The 15,736-nt window shown below is 46.5% G+C and overlaps 1 protein-coding gene across 1 annotated transcript in view; it reads right to left on the reverse strand.

Moving 5' to 3' along the window:
• LOC138955969 (uncharacterized) overlaps positions 1-15,736 on the reverse strand; it is a 60,856-nt gene that overhangs the window by 26,137 nt on the left and 18,983 nt on the right. The window contains exon 7 of the mRNA XM_070327455.1: positions 12,381-12,476. Coding sequence (XP_070183556.1) covers positions 12,381-12,476 — 96 coding nt within the window. The remainder of the gene's footprint in view (positions 1-12,380; positions 12,477-15,736) is intronic.

The following is a 15,736-nucleotide window of genomic DNA, read 5'->3' on the forward strand; positions in this document are numbered from 1 at the left end:
TGGGGTACGAAACTCAAACACACACACACACACACAGATATCCTGAGGGCCACTGCATACCGGCACCCCTAAAATGTACTCATGGACTGAGCTGTAAGCGATTGGACTCGTCTACTTTTGTCAGTGCGGGTAGGGAGGGCTGTTCCAAGTACAAAGCGACTGTTCGGATGATCGCCCCCAATATACATGCATTGACTCGGCTGTCAGCGAAGAGATGGGTCCATTTACTTGAAAATAGGTAGAGAGGGTAGAATTGAGTTCGCCGCGAACAGTTCGCCGCGAACAGTTCGCCGCGAACATAGCGTTTCCTACAACATGAAAACTGTTTGTCTCTTCGCGAACAGATCGAAACGCTCTACAGTTGTCCTTTCACAACTTTATTTCACCACCTAGAACCTAAATGACATAATATATGCTATATAAGTACACACGTCATAAAACAATAACATACACAAATTATCAATTGCATTAGAGCATAATTATAAACATTAAAATGACAAGCAATACTTGAAACAATGTTAACCGGAACAAAAGAAATATGAAGGTAGTAAGGTATCCTACATGTGTCAAAAAAAGGAAAGTATTAAGAAGTCAGCATTTCAGGGAAAAGTTTATGAACCGAGTCATAGTTATGAGTCCCTTGCTGCCATGGTTTAGGTTTAAGCACGCTCGACCAAAATTCACGTCCAAAATTACCAGGGGACAGAAATAGTTTGCGGTCGCATAAAGCATGTGACTGTGTACTTCCCTACCATCGCCGGACTTTATACCTAGCATGTTATGTGATGGGGACAAGGGTACAAGTCAAACCAACAATGCATTAGAATGATATTATAATTTCAGGGTCACCATGAGTACTTCATTTGGGGAAATTATGAGACTCATGAGCGGGTAATAAAAACCAATAACTGCATGAAAGGACGCAGCGAGTGCACAATAGTACAAGGCATAACCAATAACAGGAAAAAGAATAAAGCTCTCATTACATTGTTACATAACCAAACAACAACCAACAAAAATAGAGTCCATCAAATACAGAGTGTGCTAACCCTATCAAGGGCATGTGTCATGTAACTATTTCATAACAAGAAGGGCAAAGCCCATACGACTCACATGCTTTACACATTTTTCCTACCAAAATACATGTGACCTTGACCCAAGGTCAAGGTCATCCAAGGTCATGCAACACAAAGCTGTTAATTCAAGACATAGGAAGTACAATGGTGCTTATTGGCTCTTTCTACCATGAGATATGGTCACCTTTAGTGGTTCACTACCTTATTTTGGTCACATTTCATAAGGGTCAAAGTGACCTTGACCTTGATCACATGTGACCAAATGTGTCTCATGATGAAAGCATAACATGTGCCCCACATAATTTTTAAGTTTGAAACAGTTATCTTCCATAGTTCAGGGTCAAGGTCACTTCAAAATATGTATACAATCCAACTTTGAAGAGCTCCTGTGACCTTGACCTTGAAGCAAGGTAAACCAAACTGGTATCAAAAGATGGGGCTTACTTTGCCCTATATATCATATATAGGTGAGGTATTCAATCTCAAAAACTTCAGAGAAAATGTGAAAAATGTGAAAAATAGCTGGTTTTTAGGCAACATTTATGGCCCCTGCGACCTTGACCTTGAAGCAAGGTCAAGATGCTATGTATGTTTTTTGGGGCCTTGTCATCATACACCATCTTGCCAAATTTGGTACTGATAGACTGAATAGTGTCCAAGAAATATCCAACGTTAAAGTTTTCCGGACGGCCGGCCGGACGGACGTCCGGACGGACGGACGGACGACTCGGGTGAGTACATAGACTCACTTTTGCTTCGCATGTGAGTCAAAAAGGGGAATAACTCATGGGCGACTAAGAAGACAGCAATAAATGCCTGAATGGGGTTAGCGATCACACCATAGCCTGAAGCCTAATCAATAACGGGGATAAAAAACAACATAATTATAGTCACTAACTAATAAAATACATGTACACAAAAAATACAACGAACCTCGGAGAAAAGGGGATTTGGCCTTTGCTCATGTCATCACTGGCCGCTGTTACTCCCACGTATCCACCATCTGTGGTATAATTATAAGTTCACATGAAAATCGGGTTCTAACCACCAAACGCCTATTCTTCATGGCCTACCACATTCTCCAACCGAAATTCAGCTTTCCAACCCAACATTATGAATGTACTGCTGGATCTCTTTTCTTTAATCATAATACCCTTCACTTTCACGGCATTCCTAGTCTAAACTCTTCTGCCTTCAATATCCTGTCTTCTCCACAACTTCAATCATTATCCGGACTGGCGCTGGTACATGTATGTGATGTACAGATCTCTCGCACATACCTTGTGCTCTGAAGTCAGCAAAATACACTTAGTTTGGCTCCACTATTACCCCAACCAAAACAACGATTTCTTCGGCAAACTGACGAGGATTAGTACGTTCAATTATATTTACAGTAATCCCGCCGACTGACGTACACAGTGTTGGGTCCTGGCTTCATCAGCCTTTATCCCATTATGACAACCAACAAAAAGAAGGTTTTTCGTCAGCAAACTGGTAATTCTTAGCACGTCCCATAACATACATTAGTAGCGAAAATGAAAGCATCCAGTGTTCTAAATTTAACTTCATGGGCCTTTGTCCCGTTATGCCAACAGCCAAATGAAATAATAGCTTATTTATGTATCACGTGGTCTCTGCCAACCACGCGGTCCCTTTGCGTTAATTCCAACACAATTTACCTCACAGTCTCGACCTTAACTCCATTATTGTATCCTCACAAATCTTAACATCGTTATACGGCCCTTGTAAAAATACCCACTACATAGAAATATAAACTTGTCTTTCTTCCAGTAAAAGCGCCGATCATTGTCTACACAAAAGTATAAAAACAACATTATAAGATATGTAATTTATTGAAATGCATTATTGTTGGTAGAAAAATGCGTGTAGGAAATTACGTGTACACTGGATGCTTGCTAACTAAATTGCACACCCTGCCTTTTCAAATAAAGTACGAAACCGGTTTGTGCCTACCATGTGGTTCCTGGAGCTCAGCTGCACACCCACGTCTTTCCTCTCTGAAGTCGTGGAACCAAAAGAACGCACGCTACCGAGTTTGGCGGGACTGCGCGGGCACTGACCACTAGTGGCCAATGGGCAGGCAGTGATTTCAAAGCTCGCTGCGTGTGTGGCAAACAGGTCACTAACTGGGATGGGCGATCGGGGCGCAGCCCGAATTAACTATGGTACCAGCGTGGATGCTCTTTTAAAGGGGCACTCCTGGGGAAATATTTATGATTTTAAAAACAATAGTAACATAGATAAATTGCATTCCTTACAATGGCCGGCGGCCACACTAGCGATCACTCCGCCGAGTGAAATCTTGTGTCCAAGCTGTAAAAGTGTTGAGGAGATCGCAGACCTCCTGACCCGAAGTGAAGAGGGAGAAGCTCCCTGCTCTGCCAACCAAGACAGGTGGTTGGCTACCTGCATTGTTCTAGGTGAAAGAGGCTTAACCCCGTTAAGCGAGCACCACCTAGACCAGGATGCTCAGTGGGAGGAGTAAACTGAAGTGGTAGACTCCCTGTGGGTATGACGAACGAATTTCAGGGTAGAAGTGGAGGCCCCTGCCTTAAGCAAAGAGCTTCTGACAGAATTCAGGCGTGAAGGCTCAAGGCCAGGGGATTTTCGTGCGGGATGCCTGACCGAGGCTGCACGAGATCTCCCTTTTTCACGGCGAGAGGGATTGGGGGCCGAACTGCTAGACGCAGTAAGTCGGGAAACCAGTGCTGGCTTGGCCAAAGCGGGGCGACCAGAACCAGCGCTGGTCTCTCCATGTCGACTTTCCTGAGGACCTTGCCTAGAAGGCAGAACGGAGGGAAAGCGTAAGCCGACAGGTTCGTCCAGTCCAAGTCCAAGGCATTCACCTTCCAAGCCAGAGGATCCGGGAAGGGGGATACAAAGCGAGGGAGCCTCGCCGAAAATCTCGTTGCAAAGAGGTCTATCATGGGTTTGTCGATCTGCAACCAAAGACGATGCAAGGACTGGTGGGAGAGAGTCCACTCCGAGTGAACCACCTTGTCCCCTCTGCTCAGCGTGTCGGCCAGAACGTTCTTTCTTTCTTTATTTGGTGTTTAACGTCGTTTTCAACCACGAAGGTTATATCGCGACGACGGCCAGAACGTTCAGGCTGCCTTTCAAATACACGGCTGACAACAGAATGTGCTGGGAGTTGCACCAAGTCAAGATGCGGCATGCGCTGTCGGAAAGACTGGGAGACCGTGTTCCCCCCCGTTTGTTTACATAGGACGCCACCGACATGTTGTCTGTGTGGAGTCGGACATGTCTGCCCTCCAGAAGAGGCTTGAACGCTAGGAGGGCCAAGGAGACGGCCTCCAACTCCAGCACGTTTATGTGAAGGGAGGACTGTGGCGAGTCCCACGTCCCCGACACCATGTGCTCGTCCAGGTGAGCTCCCCACCCGGTCAGAGAGGCATCTGTAAACAGCTCTCTCTCCGGAGGTGGGCGAACAATGGGAACTCCCTGAAACAAATCCGGAAGAAGCCACACTCGCGTGGTCTGCCGGAACCAAGTTCCCAGTGCGATTTGACAGTCCCAGCCCTGGGATGACTAATCCCACCTTGACTGCAGGGAGGCCTGAAAAGGCCTCTTGTGAACCCTGCCTAGCGGAATGAGAGTCGCCATTGACTCCATTTGACCCAGAACCGAAGTCAAAGCCCAAGCGCTGGCAAGATTCTCTCCGTAGAGAGAGCAAATCTGGTTCTGAAGCTTGTCGACCCTTCTCTGAGAGGGACGGACAGACCACCGAAGGGTGTCGAATTCCATGCCCAAGTACGAAAAGTTCTGGGATGGTTCCAGCTCCGATTTTATCAGATTGACGGAGAAGCCTAGCTGAGCAGCTTGACTTAGAACCCTCTGCGTATGAGCCTCGCAAAGTTCCCTGACCTGGTGGAGGATCAGCCAATCGTCCAGGTAAGCTCTGAGACGGATACCCTCCTTTCTCACAAGAGCGCAAAGCTGTCTGACAATCATCGTGAACACCCAAGGGGCTAGCGACAAGCCGAATGGCAGAGCCCTGAATTGGTATGCTTTGTCGCCCCAGAGAAAGCGAAGCCACTTCCTGTCTGCTGCATGCATAAGGACGTGAAAATAGGCGTCTGTTAAATCGATCGACGTCGCCCAATCCCCCGGACGCAGGGCCTCCCGGACTGAGGTTGGAGTCTCCATGGTGAACTTGATCACACGTAAGAACTTGTTCAAGTGAGACAGATCCAATACAGCTCTCCAGGCCCCCGAGGCTTTCGGCACAACAAAAAGTCTGCTGTAAAACCTCGGAGACCTTGGATCCAAGACCTCTTCTATGGCTCCCTTGAGCAGAAGAGTCGAAACCTCCTTTTGGACAGCATCCCGTGCCTCCAAATCCCTGGGTGCCCTGCAAGGCGGAATTATCCTGGCCAGGGGAGCCTTCTGCCCTGACCAGAGGAGCCGGAACCCCGAACGCACTATCCCAGTAACCCACTTGCTGTCCACTAATTGTAACAAGCGCGGGGGCTACCGGGATGTGCTGTTCGGGGAAGTTTCATTGGGGGTGAGGCTTGCGCCCCGACCCCCTGAACCTCCAAACGACTGACCCCTCTTAGGGTAAGGAGCTCCGCGGCCCCTACCCCTTGAGGAGAAGGACTGTTTCTGGGCCTTCCCACCACCAGACGAAGAAGGCTTGCCTGAAGGCTGAAATTGCGTCTGTGGCTTGCTCTGCGGTTTCTGAAAACCCTGCAAAGCGATACGAGCAATAGCGACGTCACGCGCATCCTGTGTCTCTTTTTGAAGAGCGTCGAGAGAAGATTGCCCTAAAAGAGAACCCTCGGAAAAGGGAGAGATCTTCAAGCTCTCAATGGTAGCGCTGTCTCTGATCCTGGACTCTGTCAGGAAGGCTGACCTCCTAGAGTGAACAGCATGAGTGTACAGTCTGGCGGACAAAGACATTTGTTCTCTGGTAATCCTGGCCAGCGTGGTCAAGATTAAGAGTGTAGTGGCGTCCGCCGGAGACGCATCAAAGCGAAATTCAAACGGATCAAGCGATGAGGCAATGGTTCTAGACAGAGACCTTTGCAGAGACTCAGACACAGAAGTGAGTTCAAGCAACGATCTCCCTGTCTCCTCCAATGCTACAAGAGAAGCTTCAGTGTAAGCAGGGTCCCCACTGGTTTTTAGAAACACAATTCCATGACTTTCCATGAGCCTCAATAACATTTTCCATGACTAGATCCACAGGTCGCCATTTCCGAACACGCAAACTTTTTACGTCTTGTCACTGCCACTTTTGACACTGGCTTGCTTTGCACTGAATTTGAGTCAGTGTCTACGCAGTGTGTCTTCGACAAGCAAGTCAAGCATTTGCTACGCAGTCAGATTATCGGTAATGTTTGCTGGTCCTGTCATTTTACTAAACTGGACCAGCCACTGTTTGTATCCATCTGCACTTTCGTAAATTCCGTTTCGTAACCGTCACTGTGACTTGACGAACTGTCCTTTTTTCACCGCGATACACAGTTCATTGCGAAGATCTTCCTCGGTAATTCGTTCCAATTCCGCATACTTTTTGTTGTCAAGAAACAACTCGAAAGAAAGTTTCAAACTCATCATCCTCCATCTTGCTTGTCGAAGCGCTAAAGTACTTTATAATCGATGCAAAAACAAAAGCAGAAAACTTCGACGAAACCGACTCAAATGCAGCGCAGACAACACGACGAGATAACGGAAGGAAGTGAGCCTCGTTTTGGCTCAAGTGCCGTTAAAAATACCGTTATTCTCGTATGCAAATACGAACGAGAAGTTGGTCATACGAACAAGCCTTGTGCTGGCGACGCAAATCGCTGCTGGCTGGCAAAGGGGGGGGGGGGGGGGGGGGGAGAGGGGATGGCTGGGCAACGAAAATCGCCGCTGGCGTGATAAAGGTTAATTTTTCTTTCTTTCTTATTTTTGTTAAATTCCATGACTTTCCATGACTTGAATTGAAATTCCATGACTTTCCAGGCATGGAAAATTAAAAATCAAATTCCATGACTTTCCAGGTTTTCCATGACCTGTACGAACCCTGTGTAAGGCACCACCTTCTCTTTACCGTAGCCGTCCTCCCTCAACGCAGCGAGTTCCATAGCGCACTTTCATCCATAGTTAGTACTTCTACTGGAGCCCCTCAGGGCACAGTATTGTCTCCAGTTCTGTTCACATTATACACTAACGATTGTCAAGGTACTGTTACGACCCCTCTTGTGAAATATTCTGACGATTCTGCCCTTGAAGACCTGTCTGACTCTGATTCTGTTTATTTTTCTGAAGTTCAAAATTTCAGCTCCTGGTGTAAAGATAACTGTTTAGACCTAAATGTGACAAAAACAAAAGAGCTAGTTATTGACTTTCGCAAAAACCCAGCTACAGTTTCAGATTTGTACATAGATGGTGTGAAAGTTGAGCGAGTGACTGAATACAAATATCTCGGTACAGTCATTGACAACAAACTAAATTTCTCCTCAAACACTAAAGCTATCCACAAGAAGTGTCAGTCAAGAATCTACTGCTTACAAAAGCTCAGAAGTCTGAACATCAACAGCCGCATCCTCCAAACATTCTATACTTCATTCATTGAATCCATTCTCACTTTCTCTTTCATCTGCTGGTATGGAGGTCTGTGTGTGAAGAGTAAGAATGTGCTTGGGCGGGTGGTGAACACATGTGGTAAGATTGTGGGGGTGAGACAGGAAGGACTGACTGTGCTGTATGAACGACGTGTGGTGCGAAAGGCCTGCTGCATCAACCAGGATAGTAGTCATGTGCTCGCTCACCACTTCGAGGTCCTGCCCTCAGGACGTCGCCTCCGCACTCCCAGATTCCGCACGCTCAGAACTAAGAACAGTTTTATTCCAAAGTCAATTGGCTTTTTAAATACCTAAGTTAATTAAAACTAGTATGTGTGCCGGTGAACATATGCACTGATTTCTGTGATGAATATTTTTTACACTCTTTGATGTGCACCCTTATGCTGAGTGTGATAACCCTCGAATGACTAGTCCTGTGATAAATATTGTTCAATGATATATCTAGTCCTGTGATAATGATAGTTTTTAGCGTTAAACTTTTAGCTAAAGCTGACGGCAATTAACCTATTTGGAATCATGTTACTATTCATGTTAGTGTACATATGCGTGCGCGAGTGTAGTATGCTTCGTATGGTATTTTTATCTGTTGTCTTATTATTTGTTTTGTCTTTTAATGTGCACCACAATGAAATTTCTCTGTATGAGATAATAAAGTATTCTTATTCGTATTCGTATTCGAGTTCCGGTGTAACCGGAAGAACACCCGAAGGCAGAGCAAAAGATTCGATCAAGTTGAGAGGCTGCGGGTTTAGCTTGAATTTCGGTCCAACGAAAACAGCACGATCCCCAGGCTTGGCCAGCCACGCGACAACGTCATCCGGGACCTCACTGTGTTGTGACAACAGAGGTACCGCCGGCTTCCGTCTGCCTCTCAAAACACTTGCCATCTCATAGGCAATGGTTGATGATTCCCGAAAACGGAAGTGAGACTTGTGTTCCTTCGCGCTCCGGAAATCATCAAAAGCCGAAATGGGTGGAGGCAGCTTAGCCTTGCTTGCAACCACCCCTTCCGGGAAGTACCTGAATGCCGTCTCCGCCGCCAGCGCCACCGCACCCGACAGCTTCAACGGCAAACTCGGTTGAGAGTCCCCCACCACAGAGGCAGCACCCTCGTCAGTCACTCCGTCATGCTCATCGCATTCCGGAAACTGACCCTCGGAAGGACACCCCTGGTCCAACCAAGCATCAGCTTGACTAACTGCTTCCTGTCCCGCGGGCGGAAGCTTACGATGCCACTCCCCAAATGCCTCTTTCGTGGAGGGTAGGGTCATAACTTCGTTTCGCTGCTCATCGGGACTTTCAAGGCTACTGTAGCGCTTTACTGCCTCCTGAGCTCGCACACCGTTTTCACTAGAGGACCTAGTTACTAACGGTGTAGACATACCTTTGTTTTCAATGGTTGGCACGCTCAGCAGAGAAACCATGCGAACACCCCTGTCCTGCGAGGCATGAACATCAGCCCGAGTCACGGTCGCTGAAGCCCGAGCGGAAGTGGAGGTAGAAGGCGAAGATGGCCGAACCTTGCCTAGAGAGAGAACATCAGACACACCGGAAGGAAGAGAACGCATTTCCTCCCGGGTAGAAGACAATTCGGACGCTAAAGTAGAAACTTGCGCACTAAGTGTCAACAACAAAGAGGCTACGTCAGTGGGCGCTAAACCCGGGCATCACACCTTCCCAGCACTGAGAATTCGGTTATCTAGAGCAGCCATCTATAAATAGCCCATCCAGCTGCACACAGCGAGCCAGCCAGTCAGCTGAGGGTCAGTGCCAGCAACAAACTGGCCTGTCTGACCGTAGCTGTAATACTCTTACTTACAACTTTATTTACTGATAGCTAAGCCGTTTGTTGCATTTTTTTCTTGAAATTTGACACATGACTAGATCGATTTCTGCAGATACCACTCAATGCAATTGTAATCCCATTTGAATTTGGTAAGAAGTATTTATCAGTAGTGACTGATTGATGTGCTTTGGTGTGTTTTGAAAGTGTTAGCACAGAAGTTTGTCATCATAGCGTCAAACACACTTTTACTACGGAAATGATACAGTTTTGTTTTAGATGCAACAGGCATGCTAAGTACAACAAGCAGAATAAATGAAGCAAGCCTTACCTTTGCACCAGAAAGTAGAATGAATAACTGCTAATCCAATACACCCGCACTCCATTGTATTGTATACAACTTTCACAATTCATTTTGACGGCATCAAAATGAGCACAGTCCACACAAAAACAACAAAATAAAACAGCACAGATACCAACACATTCACTTTCCTTTAGATAAGGCACATAGTCATTCCAGTAGTGCTTGCTTTCCACAGAACAGAGAGCACAGTGAGTGGGAGTAGACACTCGTCCCAAAGTACTGACCAAACCCATGACGCCCCACCCCCCTACCCTTTTTCCCCCCAGGCAAGTCTTGCTTCCTCACAACTGTTTATTAAACTACTCACTTATCGCCCCCCCCCCCCCCTGCAAATCAAGAGCACACGATAATCCCAAAGAAATGACACTCCTCTTTCTCTCCCTCTTATTACTTACAGTTATACTCACACACCTGCGCGCGCGCACACTCACATACACCTGACACACACGCAATCACTCTCGTGCGCACATACATCACACGTAGCCAAGTCATGTATTGATTTTGGGCAAATAACGAGGGCAGTTTATTCAAGAGAATACCATCTGACAATGAGAGATATCATTGTGCAGTGATAAGTCCACAACAAAAAACAACAAACATTTGGTTACACTAACAACAAACACAAGGAGCCCTCACTCAAAAACTAACACCGTGAATAATGATTACATAACAAGGTTCGAGTCGCTTCATGCACAACCTCACTTCAAGTGAAGGCACAAACAGGCATGCATTTGCCTTAAGAAAAAAAGAAAAAAAAACAAAAAAAAACATCATGCAACGGATTGCTAACAAAATACAACGGTGGATGCCGGGGGTGGATGGGGGGTAAGAAATAGTTGGCATATGCCCGCTGCGCCGCGCTGGTAAGGACTGACCACAATGTGTTGCTCTCCCGTTCTTATTAGACCCCCGCTGATGCATCACACGTGCAAGCCCCCCGGCAACATGGACATTGCGGCTGGGCTCTTCTCCTTGACTTTCACAAGTCCTCCTCTCCCCTCTCTTTCTAATTACGGGCCTAAGTGTTGATATCCTTCTTTACTACCCTCTCTTCCCTAGCTGCTAACACTTATCCCTTTAGGTCTACCTCAAGTATCTAACATCCTCCTCCTCCACCCGCGGCTAATCTGTCTCGTTTAAATAGAGTTTATCTGACGCTGTCCGCTCTATCTAAACTCACACTTATAACCAGCAGCATAGCATCTCTGCCAACAGGTCTAGGTACCAGCAAAGCTACAGGATTAGAGGGAACTGAGATAAGGGGGCATTTGTTTTAACATCTGGAGTCCATTTCCTGCTTAGTGCCAAGGGGCCAGTTTCACTGGAAGCTGCCTACTATCAATTACAGTGGGGATAAACATCCCTGGCTGGACACAGAGCAAGCTAATTGCCTGGCTGACAGACTAATGCAAGATAGTGGGGCATTAGAATGAAGGGAATGTGTTGTAAATCTCCCAGAAACAGCACTCGCCAGAGATAGTGAGACTCTGCTGGCCGCCATTTTGGATTTCCATTGCCCTGGTAACCAGTCAGTGCCGGCGCACTGGCAGGAACAACTGGGTCAGCTAGGCCGCGAACCGAATTCTGACCTGCACAGCGCGGCTGAGAAGGTGTGGCATACAGGAGTAACAGAATCAGTAAGGGCTTCCCCCGAAAGACTAGCTTTGTCCGACGATAACGGAGTGAGACCGGAGGCCGTTCGTTTATCTGCCAGCACGGGAGATTTAACGGAAGACGATTCTGACAAAGATGCGGACTTTCCTGCACCTTTAGACTTTTTCGAACCCTTCTTAGTAGGAGTAACCTCAGGTACCTGCCTTGAACTAAGTTTCTTCTTTGCGCTATCTTTGAGCGCGGCCTCAGCCATGGCAAAAGAACTCACAAAAAATTTTCAGACAAAAATTTTACAAGTTCAAACAAGCGACAAACACGTCGCTAAAGTTCCGAAAAATCAGAAAGATCTCACCACACAGCCAAGGTAAAGGTGTAAGGTCTAGGCGGCAACCAAGGGGCGAAGCCCAAGTCGAAGACTCAGGTGTAAGGCTGTAAAAACAGCCTGAGCATACGTAGAAAGCGACCAGTTCACTTGAAACGCTGAGGTGGAATGATACAAATGGCGGCGTATGCGCACGCATACGGAAGTCGGACATGTATGTCAGGCCTTATGGGATTGGTCACTCTTTTTTAGAGTGTCTCCCTTGTTACCAAGGGGACGCATACAGCGTTACCAGCACTAAACTAGGGTTAATTGCTATATGTGAGTTGGGTAAAGATATGTAATTTAAATTGTAATTTTCTGGTGAAAATTAGTAACTTTCACTGGTAAATTACTAATTTTTAGTTTTGGCGCTAGTAAGCCGTCATAACATACACCACCAGTGGGACATAACACACACACACATGCAAAAACACACACACACACCCTCACCCACACACATGCACACCCACAAACACACACCCACACCCACCACACACACCCACACCCACCCACACACACACACACACACACACACACAAATCAGCGGCCAGATGCTACTCACTGAAAGCCATCAGGGAAGACGTCTGGTCTAGCCCACCATGTCTTGACACCGCTTCCGACACCTTTGTAGTACCACCACGAATCGTACTGCCAGTACCTGTTTCAACATTTAGTGGCTTTTACGTCATCATTTATAGAAATAAGAGAGCGAGCGACAGTGTTCCACACCACCTCAAGGTATTTTCCTCTTTATTCCAAAAATAATGTAAGTTCACATAACTGTTTTTATAGCCAGTTCGTTTCAGCCTCGCTAAACTCACCAACATATATATAGGCATAAAACCGACATACAGGCAGTCAGACATACAGACATACCGGCAGGCAAACACAGGCAGACAGACACACAGGCAGACAGACACACATGCAGACAAACATACATGCAGACATACACACAGGCAGACAGACACACAGGCAGACAGACACACAGGCAGACAGACACACAGGCAAACAGAGACACACAGGCAGACAGACATACAGGCAGACAGACACACAGGCAGACAGACACACAGGCAGACAGACACACAGGCAGACAGACAGACAGACATACATGCAGTCAGACAGACAGGCAGACAGACATACATGCAGGCAGATAGACACGCAGGCAGACACACAGGCAGACAGACACACAGGCAGACAGACATACATACAGACAGACATGAAGACAGACACACAGGCAGACAGACATACATGCAGACAGACACACAGGCAGACAGACACACAGGCAGACAGACATACATACATACAGACAGACATACATACATACATAGATACCGTAAAGTACCTTGTAAGCGCCCAGTATCGAGTAAGCGCCCACCCCCCACTTTTAGTCCAAAACCGTGCATAGGGTATAGTACCTTGCAAGCGCCCACCCCCCACCTCTGCTTTACACCATTGAAATCAGGAGAAATACAAATTCCGCACTTGATCTGCTAGTATTGTGAATGATTTCCCTTTCTTGCAAACCCTACGTGTCTGCACGCCTTGGATCTTAACACCTGCAAGTCAATGATTACAAAATGCCGTGGATCAAATCGTACACAGGGGCGGACGAGGAGGGGGGGGGCACAGGGGGCACGTGCCCCCCCCCCCCCCCCCCCCCCACGAAAAAAAATTGGAAAGCTGATTCTATGACCATTTCCAAGTTCAAATGGCACCAGATGGCACCATTTTGCTTCTTTGGGCCAAAAAAATGTTCGGGGGGGCATGCTAATTCGGGCGCTTCGCGCCCATCACATTCACTTTTCGATTCAAAGTGCACCCCCCCTTACAAAGCAACTGCGGATCCGCCCCTGGTACACCGTTGCATTTAAGCTGTCAGCTCTTGGCTATTTGGATAATAACGCCAATGGAAATGTGTCGCAAACAGCAAGTGAGTTTGGGGTAGATAGAAAAAGGATACGAGAATGGCGAGAGAATCGCAATACCCTGTTACGTCACCAGGCCGGAAAGGAAAAGAAGAAGCGAAAGTTACATGGCGGTCCCGACGTCAGATCAGAAGAGGTAGATGAAGGTGTGTTGGAATATCTTGATCAAGAGCGGGCGGAAGGGCGTGTCGTCCGCAACAAAGATTTGCAAAGAAGAGCCTTAGAACTGGCTGGTGGACTGGACATAGACGAATTTGTCGCATCACCTATGTGGCTGAAGCATTGGAAACAAAGGCATGCTGTCTCCACTCGGCGAGGTACCAATACCAACCAGACGTACTAGTCCTCTTGCCAGCCTTATTGATCCCTCTTGTGAACCCGGAAATGTTGAGTACACCAAGAGGTTTTTGCAGAAATGTACTGTATGGGTCCCCAGGAGTCAGAAACTGCCGGATGCTAACTTGCATATGTTGAGCAATTTGCATAATTAGACTAATTAGTGTCACAAAGATGTGAGTAGCATATTTGTGAGGTGAAACCACGTCGTGTTTTTAACCTCCCTAAATGTTGTAGAGGCGATGGTAGCTGACCGGACTGGCGTTATTCACGTGTTTCGGGTGTTGCACGCAAAACTGGCTTAGCTTGATGTGAGCTGTGTTTGAGACATGTAGCTGGTCTGAGGTAAATAACGTCACAGCGTGTGAGATTTCCAACCGGGAAGGTTGTTCAGCGTGTGTCAGACTTGTTCGGGGAACAAGTACTCTTTCAAGAGACGGGTCTCTTAAGGTAAATGATTTACTATGTTGTATATTATTGACGTTGGAATACATAGCTGGAGCGTAAAGGTTAGTGTGTATAAAGTGCACCCAATCTTAGTGTGAAGCGTTGAGAGAATTCTTGATGTAATTGTTTCACGGTTTTTCATGGGGAATTTCTTGAACATAATTGCTACGCATTTATGTTATGTTTAAGACGGTCATGCTTTGTATGGGGAGTGTTATTCATAGATTAAGTATTAGTTTGGATATTGAATGTGGACGGAATGTGAACGTGGAATGAACGAGAATGTATGAGTGGTACATGAACGTTTGGAAGAAGAGATGGTTTTAGAGAATGTTGTATTAAGACTTGGTTAAATTCTTTAGGAGTTTCCATGAGGGATTTCCATGGCGTATAAGGGAGGGACCTTACACGAGAGAAGCGCTAGACGACGGTGGAAGCAAGGGACCACCTCGGCGCAGATGACTAGACGAGTGGAGTCTTCATCGATACCGGTCGTAGCTGACGACGGTTGTTTCCGCTACGGGCGGAAGGGTTTCTCGGGGAGAAACCTGGAAGGTGTGCGTTGGCATCTTCAATGAGATGTGTGTTGGCATCTTCAGTGAAAGGTGTGTGTCGGCATCTTCAGCGAAAGGTGTGTGTTAGCATCTCTGTGTGTTGGCATCTGAATTCATTATTCTACGAGGATTCAGCGAGACTAGTAAGTGAACTGGCGACATGCAGTGAGCCGTGATACGAACTCGGGAGTGTCTGTTGGAACCTTCTTGTGTGCGTTAAATCTATATTTGAGAAAGTATTGTTATAATATGAATTTACATGCCTTGAGTGAAAGTTGGAAGATTGTGCGAACTGTGTGTCGAAAAGTTGTTTCGTATTGATGTAGGTAAAGTGAAAAAGTATATTGTTGTTTTGGTTGAGGAAATAATGAGCCTGCATCCTCCCAAGTTCTGTTTTTGAAGTGTTTGGTGTGAAAGGGTAGAGACAGTGCAAAAGGGCAGAACACGCATAATAAATTCACATGCAAACCACTTCGTGACATTAGCATAAATTAGCATAATTCTTGAAAAGTCAATATCTCAGCAGCCCCTTGGCCGATTTGGACAATCTTGGAGTGGTTTTGTGGTTAATTGATGATTCAGAATCCATTTTTGATATTTCCAAATTCAAGATGACAACCATTTCCGGTTTAAACCGGAAGTGGCTGTATTTCAGC

The sequence above is a fragment of the Littorina saxatilis genome, unplaced genomic scaffold (assembly GCF_037325665.1).
Source record: "Littorina saxatilis isolate snail1 unplaced genomic scaffold, US_GU_Lsax_2.0 scaffold_380, whole genome shotgun sequence".
NCBI lineage: Eukaryota > Metazoa > Mollusca > Gastropoda > Littorinimorpha > Littorinidae > Littorina > Littorina saxatilis.